General features: G+C 39.2%; 1 protein-coding gene across 1 annotated transcript in view; it reads left to right on the forward strand.

Annotated features, from left to right (window-relative positions):
- Dhc93AB (Dynein heavy chain at 93AB) overlaps nucleotides 1–20,919 on the forward strand; it is a 1,274,973-nt gene that overhangs the window by 854,962 nt on the left and 399,092 nt on the right. Inside the window, exon 40 of the mRNA XM_090403805.1 lies at nucleotides 6,186–6,348. Within this exon, the coding sequence (XP_090259931.1) occupies nucleotides 6,186–6,348 (163 nt within the window). The remainder of the gene's footprint in view (nucleotides 1–6,185; nucleotides 6,349–20,919) is intronic.

Here is a 20,919-nt window from a genome sequence, read left to right on the forward strand (position 1 = left end):
TAGTGTTACTTTCATTTTGAAACCACTGGAATGTGGTGTGAGTTTTTATCTGCTACTAGGTATGTTTTTATGTGCACAATACTATTTTAAAATATTTTTCTAAAAAAATATGAATGAGAAAATAATAGTTGATAGTGTGGAAGGTGTGAGTGACTGTGAACGTTTAGGAGATGGTTTTGTTTGAAAGAGTGAATTTAGATTAAGAGTGACTGACCTGCAGAGGGAGATAGATGAGTTGAAAGAGGAGGTGAAATGTCTTGTGAATGAGAGCAGAAGTATGAAAGATAAGATTAGGAGAATGGAAGAGATAAATGCAAGGAGAATCAGAGTAGGAGAGAGAGAGAATTTAGGGAGTATGAGTAAGAGGTATGGGGGTGCTAGAAGAGGAGAGAATGGAAACAGTAAAAGAGAGAGAGAGATGGGAACGCTAGCAGACGAGAGGATGGAAACAGTAGGAGAGACAGAATGAGAGACGGATATGGAAGTGCTAGAAGTGGAGAAAATGGAAACAGTAGGAGAGAGATGTATGGGAGTGCTAGAAGAGGAGAGAATGGAAACAGTAGGAGAGAGAGGTATGGGAATGCTAGAAGAGAGAATAGCAGTAGAGGAGAGGGAATGAGAGAGACCTATGGGAATGAAAGAAGAGGAGAGAATGGAAACAATAGGAGAGAGGGAATGGTAAGAGGTATAATGTATGGCGACTCAATGATCCGTGGTGTTCAAGATAGGATGTGTGAGGAGTGTTTGCCAGGAGGAACAATAGAAAGAGTGGCTATGGCAATTAAGAGAGGTGAAAGGGTAGATGAGATGATAGTGATGGTAGGAATGAATGACTTGAGTGGTAATGTAAGTCGGGCAGCAAGAGATATGAGGTTTTTGCTTGAAACTGTACGGAAGAAGACAGAGAGTGGAAAAATAGTGTGTGTGTTGCCTAGGTATGATAATGATGAGCTGAGCAGAAGAGCGGTGATATTGAATGGCATAATAGCAAGAATGTGTGACAAGAGAGGACTGGTATATGTGGATGCTTGGAGTGCATTTGAGGAAAGAGAGGAATTGTATGCCAGAGACCGTTTACATTTGAATGAGGAAGGACGTAGGCATCTGGAGAGATTGCTGTTCTGAACGAGTTAGTGTGTCCCAGGGAGGATGATAGCAGGGGTGGCCTCTTGTGGGAATGGATACTTGGAAGAAGGGAGATGATGTCAGGTAACACTGAGCCCAGTGGAGTCTAGAAGGGATAATGCTGGGTATAGAAACAATGGCGTTTATATGCTTTATACTAATGCCAGGAGTATCCGGAATAAGGGAGAGGAATTGGTGGCGCAGATAGCATCAGCCTGGCCAAAAATTATTGCGATCACTGAGACGTGGTTGACAGAAGGGGATATAACAAGAGGAATAGAAGTTGCTGGGTATAGCATTTTTCGTCAGGATAGGAGGGGAAAGCGTGGTGGTGGTGGTGGGTACTGCTTATGATAAGTGATGACCTATGTCCTCTAAGAGTGGAGAATTTGGAAGGAAGTGAGACAAATGACTTTGAGAGCGTATGGTGTGAGGTAGAGGTAGGCAATACAGGATATTTAGTGGGGTGTTGCTACAGACCCAGGAGCACAGAGGATGGCGACCAGGAGATGTTTAGACAGCTAAGTTTGGCAAGTGCAAGAAGAATGATTGTTATGGGAGATTTTAACTTCAGTAGTATAAATTGGAGAGAGGAAGATACATGTAACAATAGTGGAATAGAATTTCTAGAATTCTTGAGGGACAAATGTCTTAGGCAACATGTAACAGAGGGAACAAGAGGTTCAAAAGTTTTAGATTTGGTTATAGCATCAGAAAAGTCGATAATAACTGAGATGACATCTCTCTCACCAGTTGGGAGAATGACCATATGGTTTTGACTTGGAAAATGAATAGACATGCAGGAGTATCAAAGAGACGGGAACTTATGTGGAATTATAAGGCAGGTGATTATAATAGTCTTAGACGTCAACTTGGAAAAGTTTCATGGAAGGAGGAATTGGAAGGCCAGAATATCATTAATGCTTGGGAAATTGTGAAGGAATATTTATTAGCAGCAATGGTAAGCAGTATTCCACTAGTGAAGAAGAGGACACAATTTGGTGTAAAATGGATGACAAACAATTTTAAACAGGAATTGCATGTGAAAAAGAGGCTATGGAAGAGATATAAGGAGACAGGTGAAGAGAGGATGCGTAAAGAATATAAGACACAGGCCAGAAGAGTGACTAGTGTGGTAAGGAAAGCGAAACTGGAATATGAGAGGAGATTGACCCTAAGATCCAAAGAAAATCCTACAGAATTTTTTAGCTATGTGGCCAGTAGGAGGAGAAATGACTGTTGAAGAATGATATTGTGGGATAAAAATGGGAATAGAGTGACTGATGCAGTGGACATAGTGGAATTGTTCAATGGCCATTTTATTGGAGTATTTCATCCTGCAGGAGTCAGTTTTAATGCTAGAGGGATAGGGCAGGTTCAAGGTTTAGTGGTACAGGAGGAGAGTGTGTTTCAGATACTGAGAACTCTGGATGTCAATAAAGCTTTGGGACTGAATGGTATTTCACCACGAGTTTTGAGAGAATGTGCTAGGGAACTGACAGTGCCTTTAACCTGGCTTTTCAATGAAAGTCTGGCTTCGGCAAAGGTGCCCAGGGAATGGAAGGAAGGTAAGCTAGTGACATTGCATATGTGTGGTAACAGACTGGAAGTGTCTAATTATAGACCAGTCTGTGTGTCATCAGTAGTTGTTAAGATCTTGGAGAAAGTAGTGAGGGACCATATACAGCACTGGGCAGTTGAGGGTAATGTTATCTGTGAGAGTCAACATGGATTTGTGAAAGGGCGCTATTGTTTTAGCAATATGCTAGCCTTTTATAATAAAGTTACAAGAACATTAGATGAGGGAAAGGCATATACTGCAATTTTCTTAGACTTAGCAAAGGCATTTGACAGGGTGCCACATGATAAGCTGATATTTAAGTTGCAACACATGGGTCTGGATATCAGATTGGTCAACTGGATTCAGGATTGGCTGTCTGATAGGTATCAAAGGGTTGTGTATGGTGGAGCAGTTTCAAAGAGACGGAAGGTTACAAGTGGGGTCTCACAGGGCTCAGTACTAGAACCTATATTGTTTAACCTTTATATCAATGACATTGCCAGTGAATTGCAAGGGGGATATTCAGTTGTTTGCGGACGATGCGAAGCTGGGAAGGATTATTAGTAATTGTGAAGATGTGGTAGCCCTGCAAGAGGATTTGAATAAGCTAGATAGATAGGCAAATGAATGGGTGTCAGTTTAATGCTGCAAAATGTAAGGTCTTGAGGTTTGGGAAACATCGATGGGATGCTGCATACTGTATGGGAGGAGTTATACTGGAAGAAATTGGGGAGGCAAGAGATCTGGGGTTGATGATTGATAGAAACCTGAAGTTTAGGGGGACATATTGCAAAGGTGGTGAAGGTAACACAGAGGATTGCTGCAATTATGAGAAGGACACTGACCTGCAGAGATAAGAGGGTTATCATTCCGTTGTATAAGTCTCTGATCAGACCACACTTGGATTATTGTTCTCAGATTTGGTCCCCAGGATTTGAAGGGGATAAATTAACTGTGGAAAAGATACAAAGACGGATGACAAAGAGGGTCTCAGGACTGTACAAAGATAGTTATGAGAATCGGCTGAGGGAATGTGGACTGCAGAGTTTGGTGGATAGAAGGAGGAGAGGTGATATGATTGAGACTTTTAAACTGTTGAGAGGTGGTTACGGGGTTGACACTGGGGAGTTCTTTCACTTGGTTGAACAGCGGGAAGGAGTGATGACAAGTGGCCATCCCTGGAAGTTACGAAAGGAAACTGTGAGCAAGAGGGTGAAGAGTGGTTTCTTTGCATAGAGGGTGGTTGAGCCATGGAATGCATTGCCTGATAGATTGGTGAGGGCAAGAACGGTCAATGAGTTTAAGGAGTGGTATGTTCGACTTTGTGTTTCTTAGGGGGTGACCTCCCCTCAATGAGTCTTGACAGGCTTTATGTTCTTAGGAAGGACCTCCCACAGTGAGTCTTTTGACTCCATGGAGGCCTGAATAATAATAATAACAATAATATAATCACTCTGGGTTTTGGTTTTACCATCTGAGCTTGCCCAGGTTTAATCATCTTTTTGGTTACTGAATGAAGGTATTTGCTGTTATCAAATCATTTTGCTCACAAAACTCAATTAACCTTACACCTCTGTCATTCATTTCACCAAGTCCAAAGTTGCCAGTTACTGGGGTCACCCTCTTTCTGTGACTCTGCTGTTTGAATTTAGATCTTCCATAACAATCAGGATATAATTTTTCTTTATCTGTTTTAAAACCTCTTGTACCTTCTCATAAAACACTTCAATCACTTCATCACAATGGCTGTCAGTAGGTGCATACCTGTAGGTAACCACTGTCAAAAGGTTTTCCTTCATTTTGATTAGTATGATTCTGTCTTTTGTAAATTGTGGACAGGGAGATATGGCATGGGGAGAGTGGATGTTGGAAGTAAAAGTGAATGTATATGTATATATGGAGATGATCAGCATAGAAATAAATAAAGTATATTGCGATATGGGTGGGGAAGTTGAGACTGAGAGAATATATGAAGTAAACAGTGATAAAGGTGATTAGGCTAGGGCAGGTGTGGTGGGGAAATCACAACAAACAAGTGGTTTGGATAGGACTGTTTATAGACCTAAAAATGAACTGCTGTATTTATTTACAAATGCCAGAAGTATCAGAAATAAGGGAGGTGAAATGGTTTCACTGCTTCAGTTTATTATCCTCACAGTCATTGGAATAAGTGAAATGTGGCAAGTAAAAGGAAGGATAACCTTAGTGGGTACTGATGATATTGTGGTGGCCAATTCAGATGTAATAGTAGAGTTACTGAGTGATCACTTTTCAAAAGACTATCACCCAAGTGAGGATATCTCTGTACCTGTAGCAATAACTAATGTGAGAATTGAAGTTAATAAATCAGAGGTACTTAGTATATTGCAGAATTTAAATGCAAACACTGCTGTAGGTTTAGATGGAATATCAGCTCGGGTGTTGCGTGAATATGCAAAGGAATTGTCATCACCTCTTACTTGTTTATTTAACTTAAGTTTGAACTCTGGTATGGTCCCTAGGGAGTGGAAGGAAGAAAGTAGTTCCTTTGCATAAAGATGGCTCTAAGTTGATTACAGGCCAATCACCACCACACCATCTCGGGTGTGGTGGTGATTGGTCTGTAATCAACTACTGCAGTCTTAGGGCCATCTTTATGCAAAGGAATTACTTTGTCTTCCTTCCACTCCCTAGGGACCATACCAGAGTTAGGTTAGGTTAGTTTTAATGACAGTCACCAGAACTGTCATTAAAAATTTTTAATCAGATACATTATGACAATACACCCTCACATGAAATACCCCTTAATGTGGGAATTTTTAGTCAAGCAAAAGCAATAATCTTCCTAGTCTCCTTTCATCAAATTTAATAAAACAATTTTTTCCCTGCTCTCCAGACTGAAACAAATTGATTTTAGTATATGACAGTTATACTAAAATTTCCTCTAAAGCTATGTTTACAGATGGTCAACAAATGGCTGAAATAAAAATCACTGACATTTCTATCAGAATAAGCTCCTCCGTAGTGCAACTGGAAGAACGGTGGTATCGTTGCCCCCTTCGATTGGAAAAAATGTCTAAGTTCGATTCCCATCGTGACCTGGAGGAATCCTTATATGGGCTTTTTCAGTTGAAGGTGAGTTAGCCGATCTCATATGAATGTAGCAGAGTTTTTTCTCCCAGAAACTCAGGTTTATCCTACATACAGACAAATCGATCCTTCAGAATGCATGCAATTTATAGACAAAAATACTTGTGGTGGTGGTGGGCAATAGATGACATTGATGTAGATGGTAATAGTAGAGGTTCAGTGTAGTTTGGAGATGGAGTGGTGGAGATGGAGAGTTGTAGAGTAGGTGTCCTCCCTCTATGAGTCCATAGACTCCTTGGAGGTGTCATGAAATAATAAATAATGTTACTTTGAATATCTCTTTTGTAAAAATGCTGTTTTATCATCTTATAAAAAGTTTCTATATATATTGCATGAAACACTTTTATTAACTTAACTGGTAATTCTGTAGCTGTCAAATATGTCGCATTCTTCATTCATCACAAAACCATGCAATTCTTGTTGGAACTGGTGGGTTTGGAAGAAAGTCTCTGGCTTGTTTAGCAGCATATATGTGTGGACTGGAAATTGCCCAATTGTCAATGCATGCACATTATGAAACTGAGGATTTCAAGGTAATTTTTTTAAAATTATTCTGATAATTACATCGGTATATATATATAAGAAATATAATTTTATAAGAACTATGTTTGTATGTATGCTGTTTTTATTTTAGTATTTAAATGAAAAAAATTTTTGAACCTATAGAATTCCTTTATAGGTTGTATAAAATTCGGAGCAAGATGACTAGAATGAAAGCCTTAACATCTCATATAATAATGTTACTTTGAATATCTCTTTTGTAAAAATGCTGTTTTATCATCTTATAAAAAGTTTCTATATATATTGCATGAAACACTTTTATTAACTTAACTGGTAATTCTGTAGCTGTCAAAGGATCCAGGGATCCAGAGGCGAGTGACTAAGATGATAGCAGGTCTATGGAATGAACCATATGAGAACACGTTGAAGATTTGTGGGTTGCAGAAACTAGTTGATAGGCGAAAAAGGGGAGATATGATTGAGACATTCAAATTGCTAAAAGGATTCTATAGGATTAATTCAGATGATATTTTTGAGATCAGGACTGGTGGTGGGAGAACTAGGGGACACCCATGGAAGCTGGGAAAGAGCGTGGTTAGCAGGGGTGTTAGAGCTGGGTTCTTTACTTTTAGAGTGGTAAATGAGTGGAATAAGCTGCCAGAGTCTGTTGTGGGTGCTATGACAGTGAGCGAGTTCAAGGCAAGGTATGATAGATACTGTGAGAATGTTGAACAGCTGTCTGAACATGATGTTTAGGGCCTCCCTCGATGAGTCTAAGGACTCCTGGAGTAGCCCGTGGTAATAATAATAATAATAATAATAATATAAGAAACGGAAAAAATGAACCATGACTTCTGAAGTAATCAATTGATCACCTTCTCGCAGTACATTCTGTTAATAAGTATCCATTTGGTTAATGAACAAATGAAGACAAGCTTGTATATAGCACATCTCATATCTGATTGAATTCATCCTATGTTTGGTATTACCTGCTTAAACAAGGTTTCCATTGTTTTTGTTGAGAATGAAAATGCTAATTAAACACTTCAGCCACAATGGAATTGAAAGTCGATACCATCAGTGTAGGATGCATCGAAATGGAAGAAAATGAAATTGTTAACTTAATTTGATGTGCCTTCTTGACATAATTACTAAGATGAAGAAGAAAACATAAACAAATGAGATCCTTCTGAATTAGAACTTATTATTAGGCCATGAGGATCAATTACTAACATATCATACACATAGTGTAGCTAAACTGTTGGTTTATGTTTAGCAGTTTTCAGTGCTTGGTATTCTAAATTTTCAGACAATAAGCGAAGGTTCTTGATTAGGAAGTAATATCAAGTAGAGTGACATTGAAATATTTCATGGAAAGGTAACTTATTTGCGCCTATGACTCTGCTGTATGCATAAAAAAAAAAAAAGTAGAGGAATGTTTTTACTTCTTAGAAAGGAAAATTGAAATAATGAGAAAAGTAATATGTTTCTTGATGAAGCTATGCCAACAACAACCATGTGTTCAATGCCCGTAGGTGTCTGATGGCACCTTGATATTTCCATTGCATTCTATTTTGTGCAAGATGACTCAGTTTGTGTACAGAGTTTCTGCACCATTTGACAATGTCATTGCCCGATTCTCTGTTTAGTCTTCCTCTTTTGTTCTTTCCTTTCATCACAAACAACAGCGTTTTAATTTCCTCTCATTGTTCATTTTATATATATGGTCAAATAGATGGTTTCCTTTTGATTATTTTCTGGATCAGGTTTTCTTTTTGGTTGTATTTGCCTATATATTTCCTCATTGTTCTAGATCCAGCTTATTCTCAAGATCTTTCTATAGCACTTCCTCTTGAATGCTAATATCCTCCTTTCAGATTCAATCAGGAGTACCAAGGCATCACATCCATAGAGCATGCTGCTGAAGATACAGGTTTCCACAATACGCAGTTTAGTGTGTATCTTTGTGGCTCGGCTCTTCCATATTTTGTCCATGGCTTTTCAATGCTAGTAAAACCCAGTTCTGTCTTATTTCCCACAAAAGAACCATTTTCCCCCATTATTATTTTTGATAACACTCAAATCCCCTGACAAGATGAAATTTCTCTTCTCGGAATTACCATGACATCAGGCCTCTCCTGGCATAAACACATCATGACCATTGCATCCTCAGCTTCCAAAAAACTAGGTTTTCTCTTTTGCTTAAGATGTTACTTCACTTCAAAACAGCTGCTAACCTTATGCAAATCGCAAATCAACCCAGCCATCAAATACTGTTCTCACATTTGGAGTGGGGCTCCTAAAAGCTCCCTCAAAATGCTTGACTCAATACAGAGGAGAGCAATTAGACTGATAAATGATCCATCTCTTACCGACTCACTCCCCCCACTTTCACATAAATGTTTAGTCTCTGCAATTTGTATATTCTACAAATATTTTCATGGAAAATGCTCATCTGAAACAACATCAATAATTCCCCCACTCTGTACTAAACCCATTGGAACAGCCACCTCCCAACATCCCTTCACAGTACACCTCGAAACCCACAGAACAAGTTTCTTTTCCTCCTCCTTCATTCCTGCTACTGCTGTACTGTGGAACAGTCTTCCCCATGAGGTATTTCCCAAGGAATACAATATATAGGCTTTCAAATCGAATGTAAACAAGTTCCTCCTTTCCCATCCCACTACCCATATATGGTACTAAAGTACTATAGGTTGACCAGCCAACCTCTTGTATATGGACCCAACATAAAAAAAAAAAAAAGACAGTAGTTCCTCCTTCATTTCCACTGCTCTCAAATTATTATTATTATTATTTAAGACCCCATGGAGTCAAAGACTCATTTAGGAGGTCCCTTTCTCATAAATACAGCTCATCATAATGCACCTTAAACACATTCATATTCTCTGGAGATACCACACTCTCATGCAAGGCATTCCAATCATTCCCAACTTTGCATGCAAAAAACCTGCTTCACACTCCCTTGAACACACCCACAATATACAGCTTCCAAAGATGACCTCTTGTTCTTGCCTGATATCCCATCATTTTATGGGAAAAAAAAAAACTCTTCGACACTGATCCTATAACAATCTCTTACCAACTTGTATGTCTCTATCACATCACCCCTCTTTCTCCTTTTCCACTAGACTCTGTAAATTTCATCTTCTCAGCCTTTCCTTATATTCAAAATTCCAGAAATCAAAAAACATCTTAGTCAGTTGCCTCTGGACCCTTTCCAACATCTCTTCATCCTTTCAAAAACCATTTGACTAAACCTGTACACAGCATTCCATGTGTGTGGTATAATCAGAGCTTTATACAATAGAACAAGAATCTCCTTACTTCTGCAAGTCAGTATCCTCCGCGTCATTCCCAGAATTCATTGTGTTGTCTTCACAATTTTGGCCATGTGTCCTCTAAATTTTAGATAATTATGCACCAACACTCCAAGATCTCTTATTTCCTCCGATTTCAACAATATATCCCCACCAAGGGTAAATTCTACATCCCATCTTTGTTTCCCAAAGATGGGATGTCACCAACTGGAGGTGATTTGACACCCTCCAGTTGGTGAGAGTGACCATCAAGGGATTACCTGGGTGGTTGCCATCAGTGTGAGGACATCTGTGAGGAAAGGGTATATGTGAAACTACAAGCCTGGTGTTTATAAGATGCTCTGAAAACACCTTGCAGGTGTAGAATGGAAAGGGTAGCTGACTGGAAAGAAGATCATTGCAGCTTTTGTGATAGTCAAGAACTATATAGTAAAGCAATGTCTAAATATATTCCAAGTGTCAAAAGGTTAAGTAAGAGCAGTGGTAAAAATCGATTCCATGTGGATTACAAGAACTTGGTTTCTAAGGGTAGCAAAAGTGAGGTATGAGCAACCATTAGCTAACGAAGCCAAAAAGAATCCTAGAGAGTTCTTTTGATATGTAGCCAGAAAAAAAAGAGAATGATTATAGAAGGATGACACTGATTTAAAAAAATGGTATAAGAACAACTGCTGCAGAGGATATAGTTGAGATATTTAATGAGCATATCATAGATGTCCTTCACTCTTGTGAATGTGACATCATGGAGAGTTTAAGAGCAGTTGATCATGATAAGGAGAGATTGACTACAAGTGAGCAAATGGTGTATAGAGAATTGAGCAAACTTGATGTTAATACGGATGTGGGACTTGATAATAAATCACCAAGTATTTTGAAGGAATGTGCTAGGGAGTTGACATCTGCCTTGACATATTTGTTTAATATGAGTCGTGCACTGGGTCAAGTTCCAGAGGAATGGAAGGAAAGCAAGATTGTGCTGCATTAGAAGGGAAGGGACAGAACTCCAACATCAAATTAGCCCAATCTATCTGTCTGTTATTGTGGTTAAAGTGTTGGAGAGACTGGTGATAACCAGGATCCAGAATTGGGTTGACAACAGTGATGTTATCTTCGATCGACAGCATGGGTTTGCTAAAGGGAGGTCATGTTGTAGTAGTAACCTACTTACTTATTACAAAAAGGTCATGGCTTCATTTGACAAAGGAGATGGATACACAGTAGTATACTTAAATTTTGAAAGACTTTTGATAGATTACCGCATGATAAGTTAATGGTCAAACAACAGCAAATGGGGGTTGTATATTAGACTAGTGCATTGGATCGGAGATTGGCTATCTGATAGGTATCAGCAAGTTGTGTATGGGGAATCAATATCCCAGAAGAGGAAAGTCACTAATCTTTTGCCTCAGAGGTGTATTTTAGGGCCCTTGCTGTTTGACCTGTATGTTAATTATATTAGGAAAGATTTGAATAAAGATATTCAATAATAAGTTTAGTTTAATCCTTTATCCAAGTATATGCAAACAAAGTTTGCGCCTGAAAGTATCTTCAGGACTGGGGTAAGGTAGTGCAATACCAGGCAACTCGTTGCAAAGGTGGAGAAAGTTCTCATCACTCCTATCTCAGTATCTCCCATAATGCAAAGCACATCTCCTTGCAGATATGTGTAGTGCTATGCATTAAGGCAAGGGCCACTACCCATACCGGTTTCGACCTTTATTGAGGTCTCTTCAGTGGGAGCAAGGCCCAGTAGTGGAGATACAAAGGCAGAAGCAATGAGAGCTCATCCTAACGTATAGGAGTTGCCAAAGGGTGCGCAACCTTATTATTAAATTACTCCGGATTCAGAGAAAGATGTTGAGAGTTTATTTTTCACTTGGTTAGACTATAATAAGTTTAGTTTAATCCTTTATCCAAGTGTATGCAAACAAAGTTTGCGCCTGAAAGTATCTTCAGGACTGGGGTAAGGTAGTGCAACACCAGGCAACTCGTTGCAAAGGTGGAGAAAGCTCTCATCACTCCTATCTCAGTATCTCCCATAATGCAAAGCACATTTCCTTGCGGATATGTGTAATGCTATGCATTAAGGTAAGGGCCACTACCCATACCGGTTTCGACCTTTATTGAGGTCTTGTCAGTGGGAGCCAGGCCCAGTTTAATAATAATGTTGTTCACCCTTTGGCAACTCCTATAGGTTAGGATGACCTCTCATTGCTTCTGCCTTTGTATCTCCACTACTGGGCCTTGCTCCCACTGACGAGACCTCAATAAAGGTCGAAACCGGTATGGGTAGTGGCCCTTGCTTAATGTATAGCATTACACATATCCACAAGGAGATGTGCTTTGCATTATGGGAGATACTGAGATAGGAGTGATGAGAGCTTTCTTCACCTTTGCAACGAGTTGCCTGGTGTTGCACTACCTTACCCCAGTCCTGAAGATACTTTCAGGCGCAAACTTTGTTTGCATACACTTGGATAAAGGATTAAACTAAACTTATTATAGTCTAACCAAGAGTGAAAAATAAACTCTCATCATCAAAATAAAGATATTCAGTTTTATGTTTGCAGATGATATTCAAAATGTGACAAACTATGAGTAGAGCAGATGTTGTGGCCTTACAAGAAAATTTGAATAGATGAGGATGAATGGGAATGGAGTGGTGATATCAGCTGAGAATCTGAGATTAATGCGCCGCTCAAGTTTAACATTAGACATTATTCCAGCAAAGTGACTACACACATGTTTCTTTTATAACTGACTACAGACTAACTACGAGCAACAGCAAACAATGCTTATCTCAACTGTTTCTAGAACCTTCAAGGCCATTCACGATGCAAGCACATGCCACTACTATGAGTACATGATTCACAGCGCACCTTGTGTCATTATTTAATAGCCAAACTTCGTATGCTGCATACATGCAGTAAACATAGTAGCTAACTAAACACATGTGTCCTAAAATTTGCTTTCAAATTTTCAGTTCCAGAAAATATGTGTATCAGATGTTTATAATACAGTCATTGGATATAGAAAGCGCTCAATTTAGGAAAAGCAAAATGAATATATGTGTGTGTGTGTGTGTGTGTGTGTGTGTGTGTGTGTGTGTGTGTGTGTGTGTGTAACTTGAAATCAGTTTGAATTGCATTTCAGATATTCCATATCATCCAGCCACTTAACATTTAATTTTAGAAATAAAATTCTACCACAAGAGGTGTAACTAACACGCCAATTGACATCCTTAACCACATCAGATATAGAACTAATCAGGGGTGAATTAAGCCAGCTGGAGATCCCTCACGGTAAAATTTCCAAGGCCCCTAAAATTTTTTCTGACATTTGGAAAAGTTGACAACATTTCCCTTGCAGCCTGATATACTTGCGTGGCAGTATTGAATTTGTCTTTATCTTTTAAACACAGTAGAAACTGTTCCAATTCATCATCAAATTGCATAATAATATCTGCATCATTTTAATAGATCTCTTTTCATTTTTCTACATAGCTCGTGGCTCTTGACAGCTGCCAGGTCTGACACCCGCTTGATCCATCTCTAGTGCTAATGATATTATTTTGTACTTTGGAAGAAGTTCCTTGAAATATAGTTGAATCCGTTAAATGACTATCTAAAAGAGGATCATGCTCACAGAACACATTCAAAAATTCTATATAATTTCCTCGATTAGCTGAATCTTCAGTTTCAATGGCCTCTCAAAGAAAGCTCTTGCTTAGCCAAATAGCATATTGTATCAATTAATATTTTTAAAATGTCTATATTTTTCTTTACCTGTTCATTGCGATGGGTAACCTTCAATTTTTCTTTGTTTGTCAATGAAAGGGCCAGTTCTTTGTTTTTCAAACTTAAGATTTAAAAATGACTGAACATGTAATTGGGAATGCTCATGATTTTTCACTGCTCCTGCTGCTGCTGCTGCTGTAAATTGATTAAGGTCAGAATATCCATGCTTATTCCAAATGCCTTTCTCTCTGGAGAATAATAAACAAGGCCAACAAAAAAATCTTGACCACACTTCATATCTAGTTGGACATTCTACTATATCGTACTGTGAAATACAGAAGTGTCTCATGTACTCAATTTTCGCATCTTTGTGCTTGCTCAGTAAATTTGTAAGAGGAGCATGAGGCTTACCACCTTCGATTACACTCATTCAATCTGTAAAAGTTCTGGCAGAAAACGGCACATTCGTTAGGTCATCAACGCTGTTTCCCATTGTAAATATGGACAAAAAAGTTATAAATTTATGGACAATTATATATTAAAAATTTGTCTATATTATATATGAAAACTTGCTCGCCCATGTCAGTTCATACTCCACATTATGAACTGACGTGGATATCAGTATGATATCCATGTTTGCATATCAGTATGATCTGATATGCAAAACAGATGAAACTCATCTGTTTTGCATATCAGAAAACAAAAATAGCAACACATGACAAATGACAATATTCAGTTGGATTGGTATTGACACAATAACCAATCACAGCCAGTGATTTTATATAATAAAATTAGTTTAATCCTTTATCCAAGTGTGAGCGAACAAAGTTTGCGCCTGAAGTATCTTCAGGACTAGGGTAAAGTGATACAACACCAGGGCAACTCGTTGCAAAGGTGGAGAAAGCTACCAACACTCCTAACTCAGTATCTCCTATAATGCAAAACACATCTCCTTGCGGATATGTCTAATGTTATGCATTAAAGGAAGGGCCACTACCCAGACTAGTTTCGACCTTTATTGAGGTCTCTTCAGTGGGAGCCAGGCCCTAGTGGAAATACCAGGCAGAAGCATTGGCGTTGTATCACTTTACCCTAGTCCTGAAGATACTTCAGGCGCAAACTTTGTTTGCTCACACTTGGATAAAGGATTAAACTAATTTTATTATACTCTAACCAAGTGAAAAAATAAACTTTCAACATCTTTCTCTAAATCCAGAGTAATTTATTAAAAAAGGGTGGCACACCATTTGGCAACTCCTATAGGTAGAGATGACCTGCTAATGTTTCTGCCTGGTATTTCCACTAGGGCCTGGCTCCCACTGAAGAGACCTCAATAAAGGTCGAAACTAGTCTGGGTAGTGGCCCTTCCTTTAATGCATAACATTAGACATATCCGCAAGGAGATGTGTTTTGCATTATAGGAGATACTGAGTTAGGAGTGTTGGTAGCTTTCTCCACCTTTGCAACGAGTTGCCCTGGTGTTGTATCACTTTACCCTAGTCCTGAAGATACTTCAGGCGCAAACTTTGTTTGCTCACACTTGGATAAAGGATTAAACTAATTTTATTATACTCTAACCAAGTGAAAAAATAAACTTTCAACAGCCAGTGATTTCTGGGTGCTATCGTCTCAGTGCACACCCTGCCTTGCCTTCTGGATGATTTAAAACCACTGGAACACTAAGAATTTGACCCACTGTTTTCCACCTATACCTGTTCTGTTCAAAGGGCTCAAAGGTGTATATGTATGTGACCACACCCGGGCTATTAACACAAATGTTTAAGCATCAAAAATTGTCCTCTTCATGAAGCATTAGTATATTGTGTTTAATTTTAGGAATCATGTGAAGCCAGGAGTCCCATTAAAGACTCCCCTAAAAACAATTAGGAGAGTCTTTAATGGGAATGAATGCAAAAATATAATATCAGTGATATTGCCATTCTTCCGTAGATGTGCACCACTCACCTAACACACTCCCTGAATATTCTCCCTCTAAAATATGTGATGACATATTTAAAGGAATCTTACATCCCAGAATAGTGAAAGCAGGTAAATTATGCATAACAAGAAATTGTATTCTCATGCTAGTTTACTTGTATATAGAGATCTCTACATGTGTAGGCTTTTGTTTGCTTAGCCTTTATAGGAAGTCTATAAAGTCTATAATATATAGGAAGTCTAGTCATGAAATTATTTCATTGGCAATCTTACTTTCAAACCAAGTGGGAAAAAAAAAAAACAAATTGCTGAGTGGAAGGAGGGTAAAAGTGTTCCACCAAGCCTGAGCTTTCAAATTATAAGTCACTCTCTAGAGTAGTGATCTGAATGCATTAGAGAGGTTTGTGTTCTATCTAGATCCAGAAATGGATAACAGAAGATCTATACAAATTAGCAAGAGTGTTAAGAGAAGGCTGTGTTTAGGAGTCCAACTGCATGCAAAACAGATTAATTCGTGTATTGGATAAGGAAGCGAGGGGAGGGGGGGGATCCTATATATAATTTTGCAAAGGCCTTTGCCATATCAATCAGCCACATATCAAGTTGCTGTATAAACTGACCCAGAATGAGTAGGATCATAAATAGAGAGGGTTAGGACAGTGACTTGTATCATCAAAGAGTTTATGGGAAAACAGTATCCAAGAAGAGGAATATAGATCATTAAGTATTCCAAAGAAATCTGTTGTAGAGCCTTTTTTATTATTATTATTATTATTATTATTAAACAAGACCTCATGGAGTCAAAGACTCATCTAGGAGGTCCTTTTATCTCACACACATCTCATCATACCGGGTCTTAAACACATTCAAACTCCTTGCAGACACCACACTCTCAGGCAAGGCATTCCAATCATTCACAACTCTGCACGAAAAAAACCTGCCTCTCACTCCCCTACTCACACCCTCTTTATACAGTTTCCAGGGATGACCTCTGGTTCTCCCCTGATCTCCCACTATTCGCTGTAGAACTTCTCCACCATTGATCCTATAGCAACCCCTTACCAACTTGTAGGTCTCTATCATATCTCCCCTCTTCCTTCTCTCCACTAGTCTCTGCAAATTACATCTTTTCAATCTTTCCTCATACTCGACATTCCAGAGGTCAGAAACTACCTTAGTCAGTCGCCTTTGGACCCTTTCCAACATCTCCTCATCCTTCTGAAAACCAGGTGACCAAATCTGGGCACAATAGTCCATGTGTGGCCTAATCAAAGCCTTATACAATGGAACAAGAATCTCCCTACTTCTACACGTCAGTGTCCTCCTCATCATTCCCAGAAGTCTTTGTGTTGTCTTCACAATTTTGGCGATGTGACCCCTAAATTTTAGATCTTTATCCACTATCACTCCCAGATCTCTTATTTCCCCTACTTCCAACAATATATTCTTACCAAGCATAAATTCTGCATCCCATCTTTGTTTTCCAAATTTTAAAACCTTACATTTTGCAACATTGAACTCACACCCCCATTTGCTTGCCCAATCACTCAATTTATTCAAGTCTTCTTGCAAGGCCACAACATCTTCACTACTCTTTATGGTTCTTCCCAACTTTGCATCATCTGCAAACAACTGAATATCTCCATCCAAATCTTCGCCAATATCATTAATATACAAGTTAAATAGTAATGGCCCTAAAACAGATCCCTGAGGCACTCCACTAGTGACTTTCCTTTTCCTGGATATTGCACCCCCATACACAACTTGTTGATACCTATCAGATAGCCAGTCTCCAATCCAATGCACTAATCTAATATCCAACCCCATCTGCTCTAGTTTGACTGTCAACTTATCATGAGGCACTCTATCAAAAGCTTTTGCGAAATCCAAGTATATTACTGTGTATCCTTCTCCTCTGTCCAAGGAAGCAGTCACTTTATTGTAATAAGTAAGTAGATTACTAAAACACGACCTCCCTTTAGCAAATCCATGCTGTCCATCAAAGATTATACCATTGTTGTCAACCCAACTCTGGATTCTAGCTCTCACAAGCTTCTCCAACAACTTAACCACAACACCCGACACACAGATAGGCCTATAGTTTGATGCTTGAGTTCGATCACCTCCTTTATGAAGTGGCACAATCTTGCCCTCCTTCCACTCTTTAGGGACTTCACCAAGTGCAAGACTCGTATTAAAAAAATATGTCAAGGCAGGTGTCAACTCTCTGGCACATTCCTTCAGAATACGTGGTGATATATTATCAAGTTCCAGAGCCTTATTAACATCTAGTTTACTCAACTTCCCATACACCTCTTGCTAACCTACAGTCAGTCACTCCTCCCCATCATCAACTGCTCTCAATCCCTCCATGAAGTCACATTCACAAGATTGAAAGATCTTTATGAACTTCTCATTAAGTATCTCCACCACACATTCTGCAACAGCTGTCTTTATACCATTTCCTCCAATCAATGTCATCCTTCCATAATCATTCTTTCTTTTGCTGGCTACATATCGAAAGAACTCCCTAGGATTCTTTTTAGCTTCATTAGCTAACTGCTGTTCATACCTCTCTTTAGCTACTCTCACCAACCAAGTCACTCTCCTTGCCTGGTCTTTGTAGAACTCATGAAATTGGTTACTTGCACTTCTCTTATGCTGCCTCCACAATGCCCTTTTTCTCTGTATTGCATGCTTAATCTCTTTATTCATCCATCTCACACCTAACTTATTTAACCTTCTCACCCGTGGTATACATTTAGACATTGCATCCACTAAATATTTTTTGAAAATCCCCCAAGCTGCATTGATCTCTTTTCCAGCTAACTCCTCATTCCATGCTACACCTGCAAGCTGTCTCCTGAGCTCTTCATAATCACCCCCCTTGTAGTTCCACATATACCCTTTTTTCACAGGGGTCCTTGCACTGCTGGCAACCACCCAAGTAATCACCTCATGGTCACTTTCACCAATTGGTGGATGATTTGATACCTCATTGATAATTACATCCTCCGATGAGATGACCAAATCCAAGACCCTTAATCCTCTTGTGCCCTCTGTTACATACTGTCTGAGGTAGTTATCCCTCAAAAACTCAAGAAACTCATTTTCTTTACTTCCAGTTGCTATCTCTTCATTCCAGTCTATATTGCCATAATTAAAATCACCCATAATGATCACCCTTTTCTTATTTGCTTGGCTTATTTGACTATACATTTCACTATCACCACCATCCACATTACCAGGTCTATAACAACATCCCACCAAGTATTTGATTCTATTCACCTCTATCTCACACCATACTGCCTCAAAACCACTGGCCCCATTTCCCCCTTGCATCTCTACCTTGTATGGACATAACTCTTTCTCTATCATCAATAGCACTCCCCCTCCCTTTTTACCCCTTCTATCCTCACGAAACACATCATACCTTTCCATCTCTATTCCTGTCAGGATGTCATCCTCATCTAACCATGTCTCACTTATTCCGACAATCTCTGGGTGCACAGACGCAATTAGTGCAACCATTTCATCCGCCTTGTTTCTTATACTTCTAGCATTGGTATACAAACACAACAACTCATTTCTGGATCTACAGCTAGTTCCACTGATACCACTCACTCGGTGTGATCTCTCCATGCTGGACTGGGGCCATTTCCCTTTCTGCTTCTTCATTTTAGAACCCTTTGCAATTCCATCTGTTTCCTTTTGATCCCTGATCATCCCATTACTTTCCTGCCTACACATTCTCTCACCTCCTCTTGGAGCATCCACCTTTCTCACGCTGTGTATCCCTGTCCACCCTGAGCCTCCCCGTTTCCCTGCTCCTCTTGCACACCCATTCTCTCATTATCTATACTCATACCACTCACTTCCACATTCATTTCCACTCCTTCAATCTCTCCTGTCTTACTCTCCTGCTCTTCCACATCACTCCCCTCTTGATCTGATTCATTCTCTCTATTCACTTCTCTACCTTCCAGCAGCAGTCTCTCCAAGCGACTCACACCATAACCACTCAAATGCAGTCCATCGCTCCCATACAGCTCACTTCGTCCCTCAAACTCATTCCACACATTAACAAACTGTACTGCCATCTCCTCACACATTTCAGCCAGAATATCATTCATAATCCTTGCTCTCCGCCTCATTTCACCACAATCATACCTAGGCAACACACTGACCACCCTTCCTGTCACACTATTCTCCTTTATCTTTCCAAGCAGTCTCCTGACATTCATTTTGACATGCTCTTTGTTCTCTCTCAAATCATTTGTTCCAATTAATACAATTAACTCTTTTGCTCGTTCCCGCCTCATGTTCAATGCCTCAATCACTCTACTCATTTTACCGCCTGGAAAACATACCTTGTGCATTTTATCCTCTAGCACACCTTTAATAATGGAGTCGCCATACAACGCCACTCGCTCATCTTTTGTTAACTCTTTCATGCCATCATGATTTATTTTAATAGTTTTGACCTGCATTCTCTTAATTTCATTCCGCATCCATTTCATTTCTTGCTTCATCCAATCCAATTCACCTTCTGAACCTCGCGACACATTCACTCTATCATTAAATCTTTCTAACTTTCTAACTCTCGACCCTCTCTTCTCACTTTCCCTCTCATTCATCCTTCTTTGTTTCCGTACTTTCGGTCCAACATACGTCCAACTTTCACTGTCATTCTTCTCACTTTCACTCTCACATATCTTTCTTTGTTTCCGTACTTTCGGACTAACATACGTCCAACTTTCGCTATCATTCTTTTCACTTTTACTGTCATTCATCTTTCTTTGGTTTAGTACTTTCGTTCCAACATGCGTCCAACTTTCACCATCAGTCATTCTTTTTTCGCTATCATTCATTCTTTCGATTTTTTTTACTTGCGGTTTCTGCACCACGCCATTTCTACTTTCATTCGTTCTCTCAATTTCGTTTCTTTCCGCCTCACTTTCGTCCCTTTTAACATCCGTTACGGTTGTCAAATCGCTCTTTTTCTTTTTTCCTGATTTTTTAACATTTTTTCGCCTGTCTTTCTCGCCATTCTCTTTCAAACGTGCACTCACGACACAATCGGTACTAGCACTTTCTGTCATCAACTTCATATTCGCATTCATCAATTCCTCGTTCAGGTCACATTTCGCACACACCCTTCTTCCATCCGCACTAAACATCCACAAATCATTTATGTAATCGAAGGAATACATATAACAGACCGCACACTTAACGAACCTACTGAAATCCAAATTAAAATCATGGAATGACAATGCAGCCGCCATTTTTTTTCTCTGCAGGTTACTAGGTCTAATATTAACGTTTTCGTATTTAGTTTAAGCAAGAAAAAAAAAACCCACACTAATACTATCGGTAGCGTACAACGTTTACAGCCGCTCTTACTTAAACAATTACGCATATATACTTAATTATTCCTAGTAAAACTTGTATTGCATGCTTAATCTCTTTATTCATCCATCTCACACCTAACTTATTTAACCTTCTCACCCGTGGTATACATTTAGACATTGCATCCACTAAATATTTTTTGAAAATCCCCCAAGCTGCATTGATCTCTTTTCCAGCT

The sequence above is a fragment of the Typopeltis vanoorti genome, chromosome 1 (assembly GCF_054136105.1).
Source record: "Typopeltis vanoorti isolate ZY-2024b chromosome 1, IOZ_Tvanoo_1.0, whole genome shotgun sequence".
NCBI classification, from domain to species: Eukaryota; Metazoa; Arthropoda; class Arachnida; order Uropygi; family Thelyphonidae; genus Typopeltis; species Typopeltis vanoorti.